Raw genomic sequence first — 17,830 nt, 5'->3', positions numbered from 1 at the left:
AACTGGAGTGGTGGCACGCCTCCTCTGGCACCTTGTGTTAGGGCTTCCACACCTGCATATGAACTAGCTGAAAGTGAGAGATTACTTTTTTGCAGTTTAGAAGAATGTTGTCAGTGAGATGAATGTTATTGTGTGAATTCTTTGTAGGTGCTGAGGAAGGTAAACACATTGGCCATCTATGAAGGATTTTGTGGGGGCTCAGTGCTATCTTTCAGTTTGCAGTGCTCCTTATACTGAACAATGCCAACGAGAGTGTCTCTGGCCACTTGAAGCTAGGTTCAGCACACAGCGCTATACATTTGTTCTTGATGATCCCATTCTGCCTCTGCGCCTCCGGCTGACTAAGGATGGTGTGGGCAGTGGAGATTGTGCTGCGTATTCAATGCTGCGCAAAGTTCATTGAAAAGCTGATTTACAAAGTCTGTTCCTCTACCACTGTTTATGCTGACCAGAACTCCACACCTAGGTTTAACTGCATGGGTACACTTCCACCCAGCCAGAGCAAATGTCGAGAACAATCATAATGTACTGCAAATTATTACTTCCTGTTATTGAAGAAAATCAACCTACACATTAATGAATGGCCCGCACATTGGTGGGTGCACTCCTTTTGTAGTGCACACTGTTTTCCAAATGAGATTCTGCTGGCAAATGACACACTCTCTGCAACTGTCCTGAGCAATGAATGGGAGGTCTGGGGTATTTCAGTCTTGGTTTAAAGTGGAGATCGTGCCCCCTTTTCCCACATATGCAGCTCTGTGATATGTTCTGGTGAAATAAAACAAGCACATATTTGGTGTGAGAAGGTGGCCATGGTTGTCCTGCCACAAGGAGTCCTCATATATTCGACAGTCTTTTCTTGCCCAAGAGTCTTCACAGAAGCTGCTTTCTGGAAATGGGTTGATTGGTCAGGCTTTTGAAGGAAAGGGACTTTGATGCTACCTTCAGCCTTAACATATACTGAGCCTGAGAGCCAGCTATGGCTGCCAGTTCAGCAGTGAAGGCTGCCAAACCTTTTCCGCAAGCAACCTTATTATCCAATGGCTGGTTTGCCGCTCATTTGATTATGGCCATCTGATTGGACAACATGGTAGCTTCCAATAATTCTTCCATACAAGTGTGATTATTTTTGGGTGAAGCAGGCGAGATCAGCAAGCCTCTTTGCTTCCAGAGTTAACCAAAATCAAGTGCCTCCCCAAAGGTATATCTTGAATCTGTGTATATGTTTACTGTTTGCTGTTCTGCTAGTTTACAGGCACAAGTCAGTGTGATCAGGTCTGCTTCTTGTACCCATGTCATGGTGGACAGTTTTCCACTTTCTACCACATCTCCCAGTGTACGTACCACAACTGATAATCGTTATCCCTAGAAAAAGAACCATCCACGAAGTATATGCTAGGTTATCCTTGCGTATTGATTTAACAAAGATATCCCTCCTAACCAATATCTGTGCACTATTGCCCTTGGCAGATAATATGACAAATGGACGAGATTTGCTGTGCAAAAATGTTTTTTTATTCAGAATGAAAGCATTAATCAGCAACTGCAAAGGACTGCAACTAGCCCATTCTTCGCTCTCTGGTATGGCAGTTTGTTGGTGAATTGGTGAGAGCCAACATGTCCGAAGAAAGTTGATTGAAAGCGCTCTGTAGATGAATATCAGGGAGCCCCCGTGCTGATATCTAACAATGTTCATTAGATGAAGATGAAAAATCCCATTTTAAAAAACATTGAAAATTCTTGATGGGTCCAGAGCGGTGTCCACTGACTTGAATTTGTTTTTTTTTTTTTTTTTACTTTTCATCATAAATATGCAAGTTCTGAACTCCCCAATCATTCAAAAATAAATTGGAAGAAGCCAGATAATTTATCTCTGAACCCGTGCAGAAGTAAGATGTGTTGACCCAAAGAGGTTCTCTTGAAAGGGGGAACATGCGTTAGATAGATCGGAGTCAACGTTTTGAAATCCTATGAAACCCAACAAAAATGAACTAAGCCATGATTCGTGAGATTAGCATGTGGAAACAATGAACGTGTATCTGCCTTTTCAGGTTTCAGAGCATCCTAGTAAAGCTATTGATGCGGATTCTGGTCGATGGCAAAGGCATGTCAGTGCACCTCTGCTGGAGTGCTGGAGTTGTGGCTTGCTGACAATTTAATGAAAAGAGGCCCTTGTGTTCGAGAATTGACAGAATAGTGACTTGCTCTGCTTTTTATGTTTAAAGTGTGAACATGGGTTGTGTTAACTACTTTAGTGACTATGCACTTGATTGTTGTTCTTTATACAGTGCATGAAGTTTGTGGAATTTGAGACTGCAGTAAACACCGATCGACATTGCAGTTGCTTATTTATATTTCTTTTACAGCCTCTAATGGATTGTTCCCAACCCTCAATTTAGTAGATTAAAACATGATGATATTACAGTGGTTGCACCTTTACTGTGGTAGGTAGAATTGGAACTTGGAAAAGGCTTTTGCATTATGGGGATGGCAAGGAGCCTTCTGAGAAAGCTGGGAATGTACCCCTGTAGCCCAACCGTCTCGGTTAGCCGATTGTATCAGAAACAATCGCACGTTCAGTAACTTGATAGTATACATGTTCTAAACCATATAAAGAAACACTTTAATGTCCGCTTCACCATATGGCAAGCATCTGGAAACATCTGGTGTTGATCCACCTATTTAATAATGGCTTACACAACCTCTTCCAGTATATTCTTATTTTGTTTTTCAGCTGAAACACCTGTATAGCTTGGATTTGCGTCACATCACTGAACTGGACAACAAAACAGTGATGGAAATCGTCAAGCGGTGCAGAAACCTTACGTCCTTGAATCTCTGCTTGAACCTAAGTATCAATGACAGGTACCTTCTGGCTAGTATTGCAAATTCAGATATTTGTTGCAGGCAACAAATATTCAAGCATGCTCTGTTTCAGTCGGCAATTGTGTGTGTGTGTGTGTCTGTGCAACTTTCTTTGCCACAGGTCACTCTTGGAATACATATTGCCTCATGTATGTACCAAGAGCTGACCTTTCCTAGCCTGCTCGGTAAGTCATGTTTTGATATTTGTAGGAGAGTAATGTATCGTACCTTTGAGGTAAAGATTTTAATATATTTTCTAATGAAATACATGTTAATTGCTCTTTCAGATGATTCGTTGTATGTTTAGATGATAACATCGTGGCTGTGCTCACCTTATGGCATTGAGGGCAGTGCAATGGAATTCGCCCTCTTTCATCTAGATTTTTCATCAACATTTGCAGCCTGCAGACTTGGTCCCAAAAATAGAACTTTTTGCAAAGGAGAGTTTTTATTTCCCACTGGGATTCTGCCACTTGTCTCGCATTCATGGCGATTATACTGGTGTTTCAGGCAGCAGTGTGTGGGTGCCTGCTGTTTTAGATTCCCACTCACTACCTTCCACTTTTAGCACCATTGCTCAGATCAGCGCAAAGCGTGCGTTTGCCCTTCCACAACATGGCGATCTGGTGCTACAGGCGCACACTGAGGGTACAGTGACTACATTTGTGTTAAGTGCATGCCGGTGTTCTTCGCTCTGCCGTACCCATCTCCACCTTTTCAGTGGTCCTTCATATACTGCATTTGCTCTCGGCTCAGGCTGTGTTTCCGTAGCCCAGCTCAATATGATACCCAGTAAGGTTCTTACCCACAAACAGGATAAATCACATTCCCCATTCATGTCTCATCGATAAAAATGATTCTCTCTCTGATCAAGAATGCATTGGCTATGCAAATGTCGTGCTGTCCTTTTGCTACCCTCCAAACTTTGAAAATGCATTTGTTCAATCTGGTGTCGATGGTCAGCAGAAGCTGGTGCCACCGCAGATTTCAAATTCATAGTCCTTACATTGTACCCATGTTCATTGCATCTCGTCCTGTCTTTCCTAGAGGTTTGCCCCCATAATAGATCCCCCATTGGGCCATGCATTGAATATATAATCTTGGCAGTTTCACAAGTGGCAACTCTGTTACCTTTTGTGATATTATTACAGTTGATTGGTGGTAGAGAGACAGAGCACGGTGGAAACTGGCAATATATCTGTGGAAGGACGTAATGGACAGTGGTGTTGTGTATTATCGGGTATCATGGGAACTGGTAGTGGCTTTGCTGGCCAATATCAACACTGGTGATATGCATTCATTTCTGAAAATGGAAAACGATCATTTTGAATCCAAGGTGCAAATATATTTTTATATTTCCTGGCATGAAATCTTAGTAATGGATTCTTGCACACAATTGTGCATTCCATTGCTGCCACAGAAAATGCACATTTGTGATCATTGTAAAAAAGGGGAATGAATATACAAGTTGGATACATTTGACAAAAATGGCATAATGCAGGCGTCTCCAAATCCAGTTCTTGAGAGCCACATCTACTCTATGGTTAGGATAGCTACACGAATAAACATTCTAAACTGGAGATATTTATGTAGTGTGCAACTATCCTGAAAACCTGTTTGGAGCATTCAAGGGCAGACTTTGGACTGCCCTAGGCTAGAGGCAACGGTGTGTATCCTTGAGATTGGTGGCAACTGGCTTTGTGCATTGTGTGCAATTAAAGAAACTGGCTATATGTTACTAGGAATACTAATTGCCCTTCTAGAGATTACCACCATGGCATTATTGAGGTATTATGGAAAACGTGCAATAATGGTGTGTTTGGGTAGATTCGTGGGAATTTGTATTGAGTTAAAAATATCACAGTACTAATTAAGTCATTAAAAATGGCACAGTATTAGTCATCTTGACCAAAGTAATTGTTATGTTTCTGAAACGTTATGCAAAGTTGTTCATGTTATGTGCCTGCAAAGACATGCAGAGCTGATCGTTTAATGGCAGAGCTCACAACAGCAATCGGTTTCTTAGGGACACGCAGCCAGGCCACAACTCACTCGGCTTGCTTTTCCTTTTACCACAACACCCCCATAACAGCTCGCAGAATCCCACAACCCAAATATGGATCTCGTTTCCCCCAATCACTCACCTACCTAGCCAAACACACAGATGGAAAAAGATAATGTAACAATTCTAGTCACCTCTGCCAAAGTAATATTTCTTTTTCTGCAATGTAATGTTCAGTTTATGATGTGGTGTGTACACGGTTGTCTATCGAATTCCCACACAGCTGACATCACTTTGAGACCCTGACATTATCAGTCACTTTACAAATAACGCATAACGACTTAGAATTCAGTATGACTCGATAACAAGAATAGGTATCCAGTTCTATAGTCTTACAAATACTTTGCTTCTTTAAAATGTTTTAGCTGCTACTGTATGGGATGAAGTGGTATTAGGAAAACAGGCCTTTTTGTGTTAAGTCTAACACATTTCTTTTATTCATGATTTACACATGGAAAGAAACCATCTTCACAACAGTGGTAGAAGTGGTGGGGGGCTGTGTTCTTCAGAGTCGGGGGTGTGGGATAGGGGTAGAGATCGGGAGGTCAAGAGTTCGGGATAGTGTGGACCCTATTCACAGTGACACAAAAGTCACATTCCTGAGTCTCTATATGCCATTTCGGTTCTTACATTGTGGAGTGCGATCTGCTGAGCCTGTCAATGATGTGGTGTTGAGGTCTCAGACGGAGTTACTGGAAAACTCGTTTATGGGAGTGAACGTGTCAATAGTTCATGTTTGAGTTTTCTCCTGAACCTTATTCGATCTTGTTAGCCCTTGAAGTCTTGTGGTAGGTTGTTACATAGGAGAGCTCCTTCAGTGGATAGTAGTGGATTCGTTCTAGTGAGTAATTAAGACAATGCTGGCCAAGAATGACGCATTGAGTAATAACAAGTGACCTTGTTTGAGCTAATATTTAGTGCAGTTTTTATGTATACCCGTAAGCATCAATGTTTTCAGGTTGGTCGTTTGGCCAATGGTCCGCTTTGATAGGGTTTTGAGTGCTGTTGTGATGCATTTCAGGCCCAATATCAATCCTGCTGCCTTATTCCTGATTGGCCGCATTTGTTTAATTAGATAATTTTGGAGGCCTACTAAAGATTGCTGCATTAATCTGAATTGCAAAGGATACAACATTGTACCAGTTAACTTGTTATGTTATGTTACTTTGCATTTATATAGCGCCGTATGTACCATTGGTATGACCTCAAGGTGCTGGTAGGTTGAACGCCCTCGGGCACCGAAGTTCAAGTCAGTAGAGAGAAGAGAGAGAGTCATAAGGTGCCTGTGAGCACAGGATATGTGTGCAGCTGGTGAGGAATTTGTGTGATAGCTGCTTCTTAGCGGTAGGTGTGGTGGTTGGGAGATCAAGAGTTTGTGTTCGTTCTGGCAGGTTGTTATCCAGACCGATTCTGGCTGCGTTAGGCCTGAGGAGAATGCCTAGGCTGGAGGGTGAGTAAGTAGCCAGCTGTTTTTAGTTAGGATGATGGGGAGTATGAGGCAAGTGATGGTGTGAGAACAGCTATACCGAATGGTGTCATAGTATCGCTGTGTTCTAGCTGAGAGGTGGTGTAAAGAAGAGAGTAAGCGTGGAGATGTGATATGGTGGTATACCTTAGGGGCTTGAGATAGAGCACACTCCAACCGTTCCATGCACTCTGACCGTTTTGTGCACTTCAGATCGTTCTGTGCACTCTAATCATTGTTTGTACAGTGTCCATTTCATGCCCTCTATCTGTTCCGTGCATTCGATCCGTTGCATGTACTCGCTCAGTTCTATGTACTCGCTCATTCTATGTACTCACTCAGTTCTATGTACACTATCAGTTCGATCAGTTCTATGTATTCCTTCTGATCAATGCACTTCGTCCAATCTATGCATGTTATCCCTTCATCATCCGGTCTGATCATTTCATTGGTTCTACCCACGTTATCCGTTCTACATGCATCATCCATCCACCCTGTTTCACCCGTTCCATCCACCCTGTTTCACCCGTTCATCCACATATGTCATCCGTTCCATCCACTTCACCCGTTTCATCCACACGCTTGTTCCATTCCAGCCACTTCACCTGTTCCACCCACCCCACCCGCTTCATCCGTTCCATCCGCATGCTTCATCCCTTCCATCTACCTACTTCACCCATTCCACCCAACATACTTCACACGCCCGCTCCACAACCTTCATCTGCTCCATGCTCATTCATTCTGCGCACACCCGCCCCACACTCTGCACCCGCTCCACACCCTACACCCACACCCTCTCCACACCCTACACCCACACCCGTTCCACACTGTACACCCACACACGCTCCAAACTGTACACCCACACCCGTTCCATGCTCTCATCCGCTCCACAGACTTCATCCATTCATCCTGCATTATCGGTTCAACCCATGTCACTTGTCACACGCACTCGATCCGTTCCATGTTCTCCATCTGTCCCATGCACGACACCCGTCTCATGCACTCGAATCGTCTATTCTATTTGTTCCATTTATACCATGCACTCTTACATTCCATGCCATCTATCTGTTTCATGCACTCTACCTGTTCCGTGCACTCTGTGCACTCATCCGTATCCTGTATTCATCTTTCCATCCTCTCCACTTTATTCCTCTTATCCATTTTGTTCCTTTCGTCCATTACATTCATTTCAACCACTTTACTGCTTTCGTACAATGTATTCTTTTAATCCACTTCACTGCTTTGATCCACTTTACTCATTCTATCCTGTTTGTCCTTTTTACTTTACATTAGAGGTTATTAGTTTTCGATTTCTCACTTGGATCTTGATGTTGGATTGTTATTTATGTTATTGTTATTTATGATCTAGTAGTGTGGGCTAGTTGAATTGCTGTTTTCCACTTTATTCCTCTCGTCCACTTTGATCCTCTTGTCCATTACATTTATTTCATTAATTTCAACCACTTTACTGCTCTCATACAATTTATTCTTTTTATCCACTTCACTGCTTTGATCCCTTTTACTCATTCTATTTTGTTTGTCCTTTTTAGTTTTTTTAGTTTACCTTAGAGGTTATTAGTTTTCAATTTCTCTCTTGGATCATGATGTAGGATTGCTATGTATGATCTAGCATTTTGGGTTAATGTAATTGAGTTGCTGTTGCCCAGTTTGAGTTAGGGGTCGGTTTTAGAGGAAGAGCCATGTTTTCAGTAATTTGGGGAAAGACATGAGGTCCTCGGTGAGTCGGATGTGGGGTGGGAGAGCGTTCCACAGCGTGGGGGCCAAGGCTGAGAATGATGATCCACCTAACCTGACTGAGTTTGTTTTTGGTATGACTAGGAGGCTGGCTGAGCTTGATCTTGGAGTACGTGCAGGGTGATAGGGTTTTAGTTTGTCTTGAAGATATTGAGGTCCGGTTTTATGTAGTGCTCGGTGAGAAATACATAAGGTTTTGAAGGCCACCTCGGGCAACCGGAAGCCAGTGCAGAGTTTTGAGGGCTGGGGAGATGTGGTCTCTTGGGCCAAGTGCTAGCAGCAGTTGGTTGCTGTGTTTTGTGCTCTTTGTAGTTTAGTCAGTTGGTATGTGTGGACTCCGAGGTAGAGGGGGTTAGCATAGTCCAGTCTTGATATAACAATTGATTGGACCGCGGAGAGTCTGTTGGGAAAGGAGTGGTATGGAAAAATGCGCCTAAGAGTTTTAAGGTGGTAGTGGCATGACTTTGAGACGTTGACTTGGCGCGAGAGGGTTAGGTCTGAGTCTAGCGTGCATCCAAGATTTTTTACTGAATTAGAGGGTGTCGGTGAGTTGCCCATGGCAGATGGCCAGGGTAGTGGGTGTGGAAGAAGTTCAGTGTTGCCACATACCATGGTTTTGGTTTTGGAGGGGTTTAGCAAGAGGTGGTTTGTGGTCATCCAGAGATCTATGTCGAGGAGGCAGGAAGCGAGGTCAGGTTGGCAGTTGGGTTTTGAATTCAGGAGTTTTAGAATTCGTTGTGTCATCGGCATAGTTGTAGCACAGGATGTTGTGTGAACAAATTATTCGTGGGAGGGTGGCCATGTAGAGGTTGAACAAGAGGGCTGATAGGCATGCTCATTGTGGAACTCCAGTGTCGACTGGTCGGGCTTGGGAGGAATAGGTGGAGAGTAGGTTTTTTTTTTTTTCTAAACCATTTTTATTATTTTATAACAAACACATCAACCATGGTAACTTTTTAGGACATACATAATCAATATCAAAACATCACTTTATACAGTGTCGTTTTCCGTTCTCCCCCCTCCCTCCCCACAAACTCGAGCCATCTCAGCCACATCATCTACATGAGCATTTTCGGGAATCTCTGTGTTCGTTGACTCATCTGAGTCTTCTGTATCATGATTGACCTGGTGGGGGCTTGCCATTGAGGTCATCAGCTGCCTCCAGGCTATCAGGGGGCCCGCTTCCTCCTCTCTCCCCTTGGTGACAGCTTCAAACCATACCACAGTTTCTGCTTCCGCCCATCTCAAGAGGTCCGCCCACCATATCTCCACTCTGGGCCTGTGGGCCGCTTTCCAACACATTACGAGGTGTCCAGTCAACTCGTCGAAAAAAAACTGGTTGACTGCAATTTGGTCGACGCAATTTGGTCGAAAACCATTTCGTCGAAAAAAATTTTTTATTTATATATTTTTTTTTTGGGTTTTCGTTTTGTTAAAAAATGGGTTTTTAGAGAAAAAAAGGGGGTTGGGGGGGGGACCCCCCCAAAAAAAAAAAAAAAAAGGGTTAAAATAGAAAAAAAAAAATTTCGACGAAATGGTTTTCGACCAATTTGATTCGACCATTTGTCTGGTCGACCAATTTTTTTCGACGAATTGACTGGCAACCACATTACGATTTTGCGTTTAGCCAAAATATAGGCCAGGTCCTTAATTTTACTGATATGCTTCGAATGACGTGGCCTGGGAAAATTCCCAAGCATGCAAGCCCAAGCAGACCCTATGTCCAGTACCACTCCCCCACTAGCCATTTTCATCTTTATTTCCTCCCAGAATCTGTGCACCTCAGGGCAGGCCCAGAACATGTGCAGTAGTCCTGCCTCCTCCTCCCCGCACCTGGGGCATTTTTGTACAGCCGAGCCTCCAAACCTAGCTATTCTACTGGGAGTCAGGTAAGCTCTATGAGTGACATACAACTGAATCTGCTGGAGTCTCGCATTCCGGGACACCTTTTTATGGTACCTTTGGGCTTTATCCCACTGTCCCTCTGTCATGGGTTCCCCCACCTCCTCCTCCCAGTCATGCCTCAATTGGAGCAGCTCCTTCCCCGCATTCACTCTCAGGAGCTCATATATCCTAGATTTTTCGTGCCCACCCTCCGAGACATCATACATTGTTTCTAGGGAGGCATCGGGTTCTTCCTCTAGCACAGTCTCAGGCCACCTCTCTCTCACCTGTTTCATGAGCCTGGTATAAGTAATAAATTGGCCTCTATGCACCCCTGTCTCATCCTGCGACCTCTGGAATCCCAACGCCTCACCTTCCTGCCATGTCTCCAAGGGTGGCCAGTCCCACTGGTTCCTAGTACCTATGGACCGCTTCAAACAATTGGGAGTGTCCCCGCATAGCACCGCCAGCGGGGCCTACTGGGAAAGCGGATCTGGGTCACCCAACCGTTCTCCATGTCCTGCGCCATACTTCCCAGCCCAGCTTCAATAGTCTCCCCATCCTCGCTATTTTAGTTTTGTGCAGCCATACTGTCTCCCTCAAAAAGTAAGGAGCTGATTCACCTTGCAAAAGCCTAGCTTCTGCCGAGTCTTCCGCAGACAACCACCTAGCCACATACAACAACTGTCCTACCAGGTAATACAGCTCAAAATTCGGTAGGTTTATGCCCCCCTTATCACATGTGTTCTGTAGTTTCCACAGGGCCACCCTATTCCTGGAGTTGCCCCAGATGAAGCCCCTGCACATGCCATGAAGTTTCACAAAAAAGCTTCTGGGGATTAAGTACGGGACATTCACAAAAAAGTGCAAGAGTCTGGGCAAGACTACCATTTTGAGTAGAGTTGCTCTCCCCATCATGGCTAGGGGTAATTTAGACCAGAACACAATGCTAAACTCCCTCCATCGCCTTCTCTGTGTTATCTGTGTGCTCTGTCTCTATTTTGTGGTAAACATTTACGCCCAGATACCTGAATGTCACGGTCTGCCAGGGTATCTGCAAGACGGGCAGCCTCTCCAATGGGGTGCTCTTATACCTTCCCAGGGGGAACAAACTGGACTTCCCGGAGTTCACTGATATGCCCGAGAGGGTGGCGTAACGACCCATCACCTCCAACACATATTGCAGGTTCTCCTCCGGGTAGCGCAAGTAGAGAAGCACATCATCTGCATACAATGATATCAGGTGTGTGCCCCCTGTCGTGCGGATCAACACCTCCCCGTATTGTTGCTGCAGGCATATTGCCAGCGGCTCTAATGCCAGGATGTATAACATGGGTGACCAGGGGCATCCCTGTCTGGTCCCCCTGCTAAGTTGCCATTTGTCTGAGATTGTGGTTCCGGTTTTAACTTTCGCCATCGGGGTACTATATAGCATCTGGACCCATCTAATATATCCTGGTCCCATCCCGTATCCTTTCAGAGTCGCTTTCAACCACGGCCACCGCACTGAATCAAAAGCTTTCACCGCGTCCAACGACACGATAGCCAGCTCGCTCGAATCTCCCTCAGTTTGGTCAATGATATGGTGTAGCCTCCTGTGGTTATCTGTGATATTTCTACCGGGGACATAACCCGTTTGGTCTGGGTGTATCAACTTGCCAATTACCCTCTTCAACCTATTGGCCAGCACTGCCATGAGTATCTTGCTGTCCTGATTGAGCATAGACGAGGGCCTATAGGATCCGCATTCCGCATCCGGTTTGCCTGGTTTCACGAGCGGGATGATCACCGCCTCGTGGAGGGACGTCGGCAGTTCCCCCCCGCTCATATGCTTCATTAAACATGGCCAGCAGCGGCTGGAGTAGCTCCTGCTTCTACGTTTTATAAAACTCGCTGGGTAACCCATCCGACCCGGGCGCTTTACATGTGGGCAGGTGTTGGATCACCGCCTCCAATTCGTCCATGGTGATGGGGGCGTCTACGTCTGCTCGTTCTAGGTCATCTAAGGTGGGCAGCCCTACATCCTCTATCTAGTATATCCTGACTCATGTCCTCTCCTGTGTCCTTGTATAATCGTCTGTAATACTTGAGGAACTCCTCATTTACTCTTTCCTGGGTATTATGGATTTGACCTTCTGCGTCCCTGACCTCTCTGATCACAGAGCGGGGCATCTCATTCTTGTATAACCAAGCCAATAACCTACCCGGCTTATCCCCCCCTAGCATGCAAGCATGCAGCCTCTGTGTATTTCTTATAGTTCAGTTTGCATAATCTGTCCCACAGTTCACTACAAGCTAGCTGTAAGTCCTTTATTTTAACCCTGTTCGCACGGGTGGTCCCCTCGTTTCGTATCAGGCCCTCTAGCTCTCTTTCTGTCTCTCTTGCAGTTCCCGCTCAATACCCCCTTGGAGCCCTTTGGATTTAGATATTGCTAATCCCCGCACCACCACCTTGAATGCCTCCCATACTGTCCCCACAGAACTTACACTGCCCGTATTAATTTCAAAGTATTTCTCGATGGCCTCCCTCAGATCCTCTCGAAAGCCCGCATCCTGTAGAGCCTCAGTCCTGAGCCTCCACGTCGGGATCCGTGATCTGGGGGGTTGATGTCGCCACTCTGTGACCAAAGGCGAATGGTCAGAGAGTACCCGGGCCTTGTATTCCGCCCCCACCATTTCTCTCACTATCTCGGCAGATGCGAACACGTAATCTAGCCTTGTGTGCAGGTCATGTGGCGCTGCATAGTGCGAGTATTGCCTATCCATTGGGTGTAGCCTTCTCCACACATCCTCTAGGCCGAGGTCCATCAACAGTGTCCTCAGCGATTTAGCTGCTGGCGCCGGCTTTTCTGATTTGTCATCTGACCTATCTATCCTGGGGTTCAGAGTGCAATTAAAGTCCCCTCCCCACACCATCGCGCCACCCGGCTAATTTTACTATATAAAGACCTGATATATACCGCTGTATCATGGTTAGGGGCATACAAATTTATGATATTCACTTCTCTGTTCTCCAGGAGTCCCGCCACCACCACCATTCTGCCTTCTGGGTCTATTGTCGAGCTAAGCAGCTGAAATGGCACATGCGGTGCCACCCATGTGATCATCCCTCTTGCATATGCCGAATATCTGGCCCCTATGACATTACCTCTCCATTTCCTCCTAATCACCTCCAACTTCTCCTTGGTGAGGTGGGTTTCCTGTAGCAGAGCTATGTCAATCCGCATCCTCTTTAGGTACATCATCACCTTGTTACGTTTTAGATAGCTATTAAGGCCCCGCACATTCCAGGTCACAATTCTAAGATTACCCGGTGCCATTGATTTGTTCGTCATTTCCCTGTAGGCTCATACACAAACTAAAACTAAAACTCCCCAAAACTATATACACCACAAACTTCCCCTCCTCCTCCCCACCCACACCCCACAACACCCTCCCCAACCGTTGCCCACCTCCATCCCTGGATCTCAGGCACCCCCCACATCTAGCCCTGCCTAGCAAGTCTATACTCGGGGCTCAGCAGGGTAAAGTCTCCCTAATGGCTACTTAACTACCAATTCTCAGGGTTAGGTTGCTACCATCCCATTGCTCCTATTACCCATACTATCACGCATGATGTTAATGCTATTCAGCTACAGCATGCGGTTGATACTCTATATTCCAGTCCAGCCAGAGCACAAGGTCCAAGTGCTACAAAAATTCACTGAAATCTCCTGTGTTCCCGAAACAAGTCCACCTTCCCACTTATCCCCTTAATGTCCATGACACCGACTCCTCACTTGTCACGCTCGAGGCGATCTCAGTCAGCCTCCTGTTCTGGGCAGCCCTGCAGGTCCTACCACGACGACGCCGCCTCCTCCGGAGTGTCGGAAAAAAGCACTTTGCTCTTATGCAGCACCTTTAGCCTCACCGGGTACAGAAGCATATATTTGATGCCCGCTGCACGTAGCCTCCTCTTGACGGCCATGTAACTATACCTTTGCCTCTGCACCAGCATCGTATAATCCGGGTACGCCGTGATATTGGTGGATGCTCTCTCAATTGTCCCGCCCTTACGGAACTACTCTAGGATCTTCTCCCTGTCTTTGTAATTCAGGATCCTTGCGATTATTGGCCTAGGCGGAGCCCCAGGTCATGGCTTCCTCATCAAGGCCCGATGTGCACGCTCAACAGTAAACCCCTGTGAGAGTTTCTGCTCCTATCCCCTGGAGGATCATATTCTCTACATAGTCCGTGGGGTCATGGCCTTCCTCTCCCTCGGGCAGGCTGACCACACGTATGTTGTTCCTCCTCGCTCTTCCCTCCGCCTCCTCTACTCGATTTTCAAGGTTGGCGACCTGCTGTTTTAGCACGTGGACCTCCTTTGCATTGCTCGTGCTGACCTCCATGTTGACTTTCACTGCGCTTTCCAGGCCACTTGTTCTCTCTGCCAACGCTCGGACATCTTGACGCAGCAGGGTAACTTCGATTCCCACAGCGTCAATTTTATTCTCCAGGGCCGTCCGCAAGTCCGCCATCGCTGTGCCCCATTTGGTGTTCAAATCCGTTATGGCCGCCAGGACCTGACGGTTATCTCCATCTGCGGCACCATCTGCGGAGGCCGCGCCCGTGCTTTGCGCCGCTGTCGTGGGGGCGATGCTGTTGTCATGCTCAGGTTCTTCAAACGCTAGGGCGCTAGTTACGGCGGGTTGCGTTGTGCTATGGAGCGCGGCAATGTATTCAAATGGGCTGTCTTCTCCCATGTATTTCTGCTGCCCACAGTTATCCATGCGCCATCAACGTGCTTCGAGGCGCCACACAGAACACAACAGCTGCTCACCTCCTTTGCAATGGCCTAGTCACATGTAGGTTTTGCCAGACTGGGGTATGTCCCGGTAATAGTGTGTTACACACTCGCATGTCTCAGCCATGTCAGCAGCTGGGCGCGGCTGCAAATGTCTGTCCCTTAATCCGTGGCCATTGCCTGATACAGTAACTGCATCAGGGGGCCGGCAGTTTCGTTTCGCCGCTGTGTACTGCTAGATCCCTTTGTTCTCTGGGGGCGCCGCCATTTTGGTGTTTTCGTCCGCGGCCGCTCTCCAGGATACAATGTGTCCATTTGGCAGTTCTCCAGTCTCCCGCGAGCCGCTTACACGCTCTTCCCAGCACCTTCGCACACGCTTGTGTGTGTTTTGCTTCCCGATTCAAGCAGAATACATGCATTTGTTGAACGGATCAGGATGTTGGATCACGGAGCACACGGGGCTCACAGCCTATTCCATGGCTGTCCAAGCCACGCCCCCCAGAGTAGGGTTATTTGGTTCCTATTATTGAGGGAGGATTCTTTCCATTTGAGAGTGGTTCCACGAATTGCTAGGGAGTGGAGGCGGTCAATGAGAATTGCGTGGTTGATTGTGTCGAAGGTGGCGGATCGGTCGCGAAGGATTAATTCGGCGCATCCCGCAGAATCTGCTGTGTTTTTAAGGTCGTCCCAGATTGAGGTTAGGGTGGTTTCGGTTCCGTGTCGGGCTCGGAAACATGATTGAGCGGGGTCTAGGAGATTGTTGGCTTCGACAGAGGCATTTAGTTGGGAGTAGGCGGTTCCGTCAATGAGTTTGGCAAGGAACCTGTTTGAGATGGGGTGGTAGTTTTTGGGCTTGAGAGGGTCGAGGGAAGGTTTTTTTTTATTAGAGGTTTGATATGAACCATTTTGAATGCATCTAGAAAAATACCCGAGGAAAGGGAGTCATTTATGATGGTTCTTGTGTGTTCTCCTGCGCAGGTAGATGCAAACATTTCTTTGAGGGTTGTGGCTGGGCAAGGGTCCAGCGGAGAGCCGGATGGTTTGCGGACAGAGAGAAAATTTGAGAAATTGGTCGGTTGATATTGGACTGAAGGAGTCGAACGTTGGTTGGGAAGTGGTCTCAGGCTGTGGGTTGACCGGTATGGAGGGTGGATTGCCTGGTGGGTGTAAGAGAGCTAGTTTGTTGGTTAGAGCGTTTGTTCTTTCAAGAGCTGTGGTGTAAAAGTGGAGAGACAGTGAGTCACACAGCGATTGTGAGGGGGTCGGGAGGGTGGTGGTGCATGATGGGGTGGTGAATTCGGTGATGATTTTGTAAAGTTCTTTGCTGGGGTTTTTACAGTTTAGGATTCGGGAGTTGTAATGGGCTTTTTTTGCTTTCCTGATTTCAGCCTTGTACTGACAAAGGTGCATGATTCCTTTTTAGTGGTGGAGTATGTTTTTTTTTTTTAGACACCGTTTTTGTGAGCACTGAAGGGGATCATCACTGGAGGGGAGGAAGAGGCAGCAGACTGAGTTTTGAGCGTTGTTAACTGAACCAGGTCGGCTGCTTAGGGATTCTAGTCTCTCGAGCTGCACGTGTCCGGTATTTGGAGGCTGAATAGCATTATCTTGCTTCATAAAGTGAGTCGAGATAACATGGTCCTATTTTTGGAGGAAGATCCTCTGTCTAGAAAGTGTCTTCGGGATTGCCTCTTAAGTGCTTTAGCCCCAAGATCATAGAATTGTAATTGGACTTTATGGAAAATTCAGTGTTATTTCTTTCATCATTTTTCCTTGATAAACCAAGGCTAAACACAGTTTTAGCTGATTGGCCAGACCTGTGTTTCTGCCTACACGCAGAGCCTGCAGTAGCTCATTCAGCAAGTATGTGATTTGTATTTTTTTTTATATTTAACTTGGGAAATTGCCATACATTCTGTTATATTTTAGTCATTACTGGTTCTCTCAAGACCTAAAAGAAGGACTGAATGCAAGGCAAAAGTTAAGTACAATGTATTAAAACGTACTGCACGTTTTTGGTTGGTACTACAGTCTTGAGTCCCCTGTGATGTCTCTGGCTCCTTTTCTACTTGCTCCCAACTTTCAATGTTATTACTCCCTCTCCTACACTACTGCTCCTTCTTCTCACTACTACTCCACCCTCCTCCACACGACTTCTCCCTCCGACACAAATACTATCCCTACTCCATAGTACTACGACCACTCCTCTCCACCTTCTCACCAGTAACAACCCTGTCACTCTCACAGCCACTTAACATTCACTCCCTCCAATAGTTTCGTTCTCTAATCTCATGCTCGCAACACAGTACCACATGCACTTACTAACCAATACCTACCTTCTCTCAATTCAACTCCATGTCTTTGTCCACTGCCCTTCCACCTGCTGTTCTCTTGGTTGATCTCATTCTCCTCTGAGCTGACTTGAACAACCCACAACTTTGTTTCCTGGGGTCTTTTAACCCCCTCCCTCTCCTTTGGTTGGTTGTGTGGCCTGGCCCATCTTGCTTAGTTGGGCAGTGTTACACACACACACATGTTTTGTATAGCACATTAAGCCCCACCCTTTGCTCCGCACTTAGTCGCTGCAGAACATCAATGGTGGTCCAAATTTGACAGTGTCAACGTTCGTGTTAGGGGGGATCAGGCCTGGGATCCCACAAGACAAGTACACTCTTTGAATGCTTGGTAACCTGCTTTTAGTCCCTGGTGGTCTAGGGTTTTCTCAGTATTTCTACTTCGCTTAGGTGTGGGGAGTGGTGTGCAGCAAGTTGGGCGACTGTATAGGTTCACTACTGGGGGTCGGTCTATCTCTCTCTCTCTCTCTCTTTGTCTCTCTCTCTCTCTCTCTCTCTCTCTCTCTCTCTCTCTCTCTCTCTCTCTCTCTCTTTTGCGTTTTCTGGTTTACCACTGCAAGGTGTATGGCAGGAGGTGATGCATCTGGGTACTGCCTATGTGTAGGCGAGCACTTGGGGTCAGGACAAGGATTGGGCCCCCCTCAACTAACACTCCTTCCTCA

At 46.4% G+C, this 17,830-nt stretch overlaps 1 protein-coding gene across 1 annotated transcript in view; it reads left to right on the top strand.

Annotated features, from left to right (window-relative positions):
- Positions 1-17,830, top strand: part of FBXL17 (F-box and leucine rich repeat protein 17) — a 2,179,700-nt gene that overhangs the window by 879,645 nt on the left and 1,282,225 nt on the right. The window contains exon 6 of the mRNA XM_069625476.1: positions 2,735-2,865. Within this exon, the coding sequence (XP_069481577.1) occupies positions 2,735-2,865 (131 nt within the window). The remainder of the gene's footprint in view (positions 1-2,734; positions 2,866-17,830) is intronic.

The sequence above is a fragment of the Ambystoma mexicanum genome, chromosome 6p (assembly GCF_040938575.1).
Source record: "Ambystoma mexicanum isolate Mex_15411 chromosome 6p, UKY_AmexF1_1, whole genome shotgun sequence".
Taxonomy (NCBI): domain Eukaryota; kingdom Metazoa; phylum Chordata; class Amphibia; order Caudata; family Ambystomatidae; genus Ambystoma; species Ambystoma mexicanum.
This window is presented reverse-complemented; position numbering and strand designations above follow the sequence as displayed.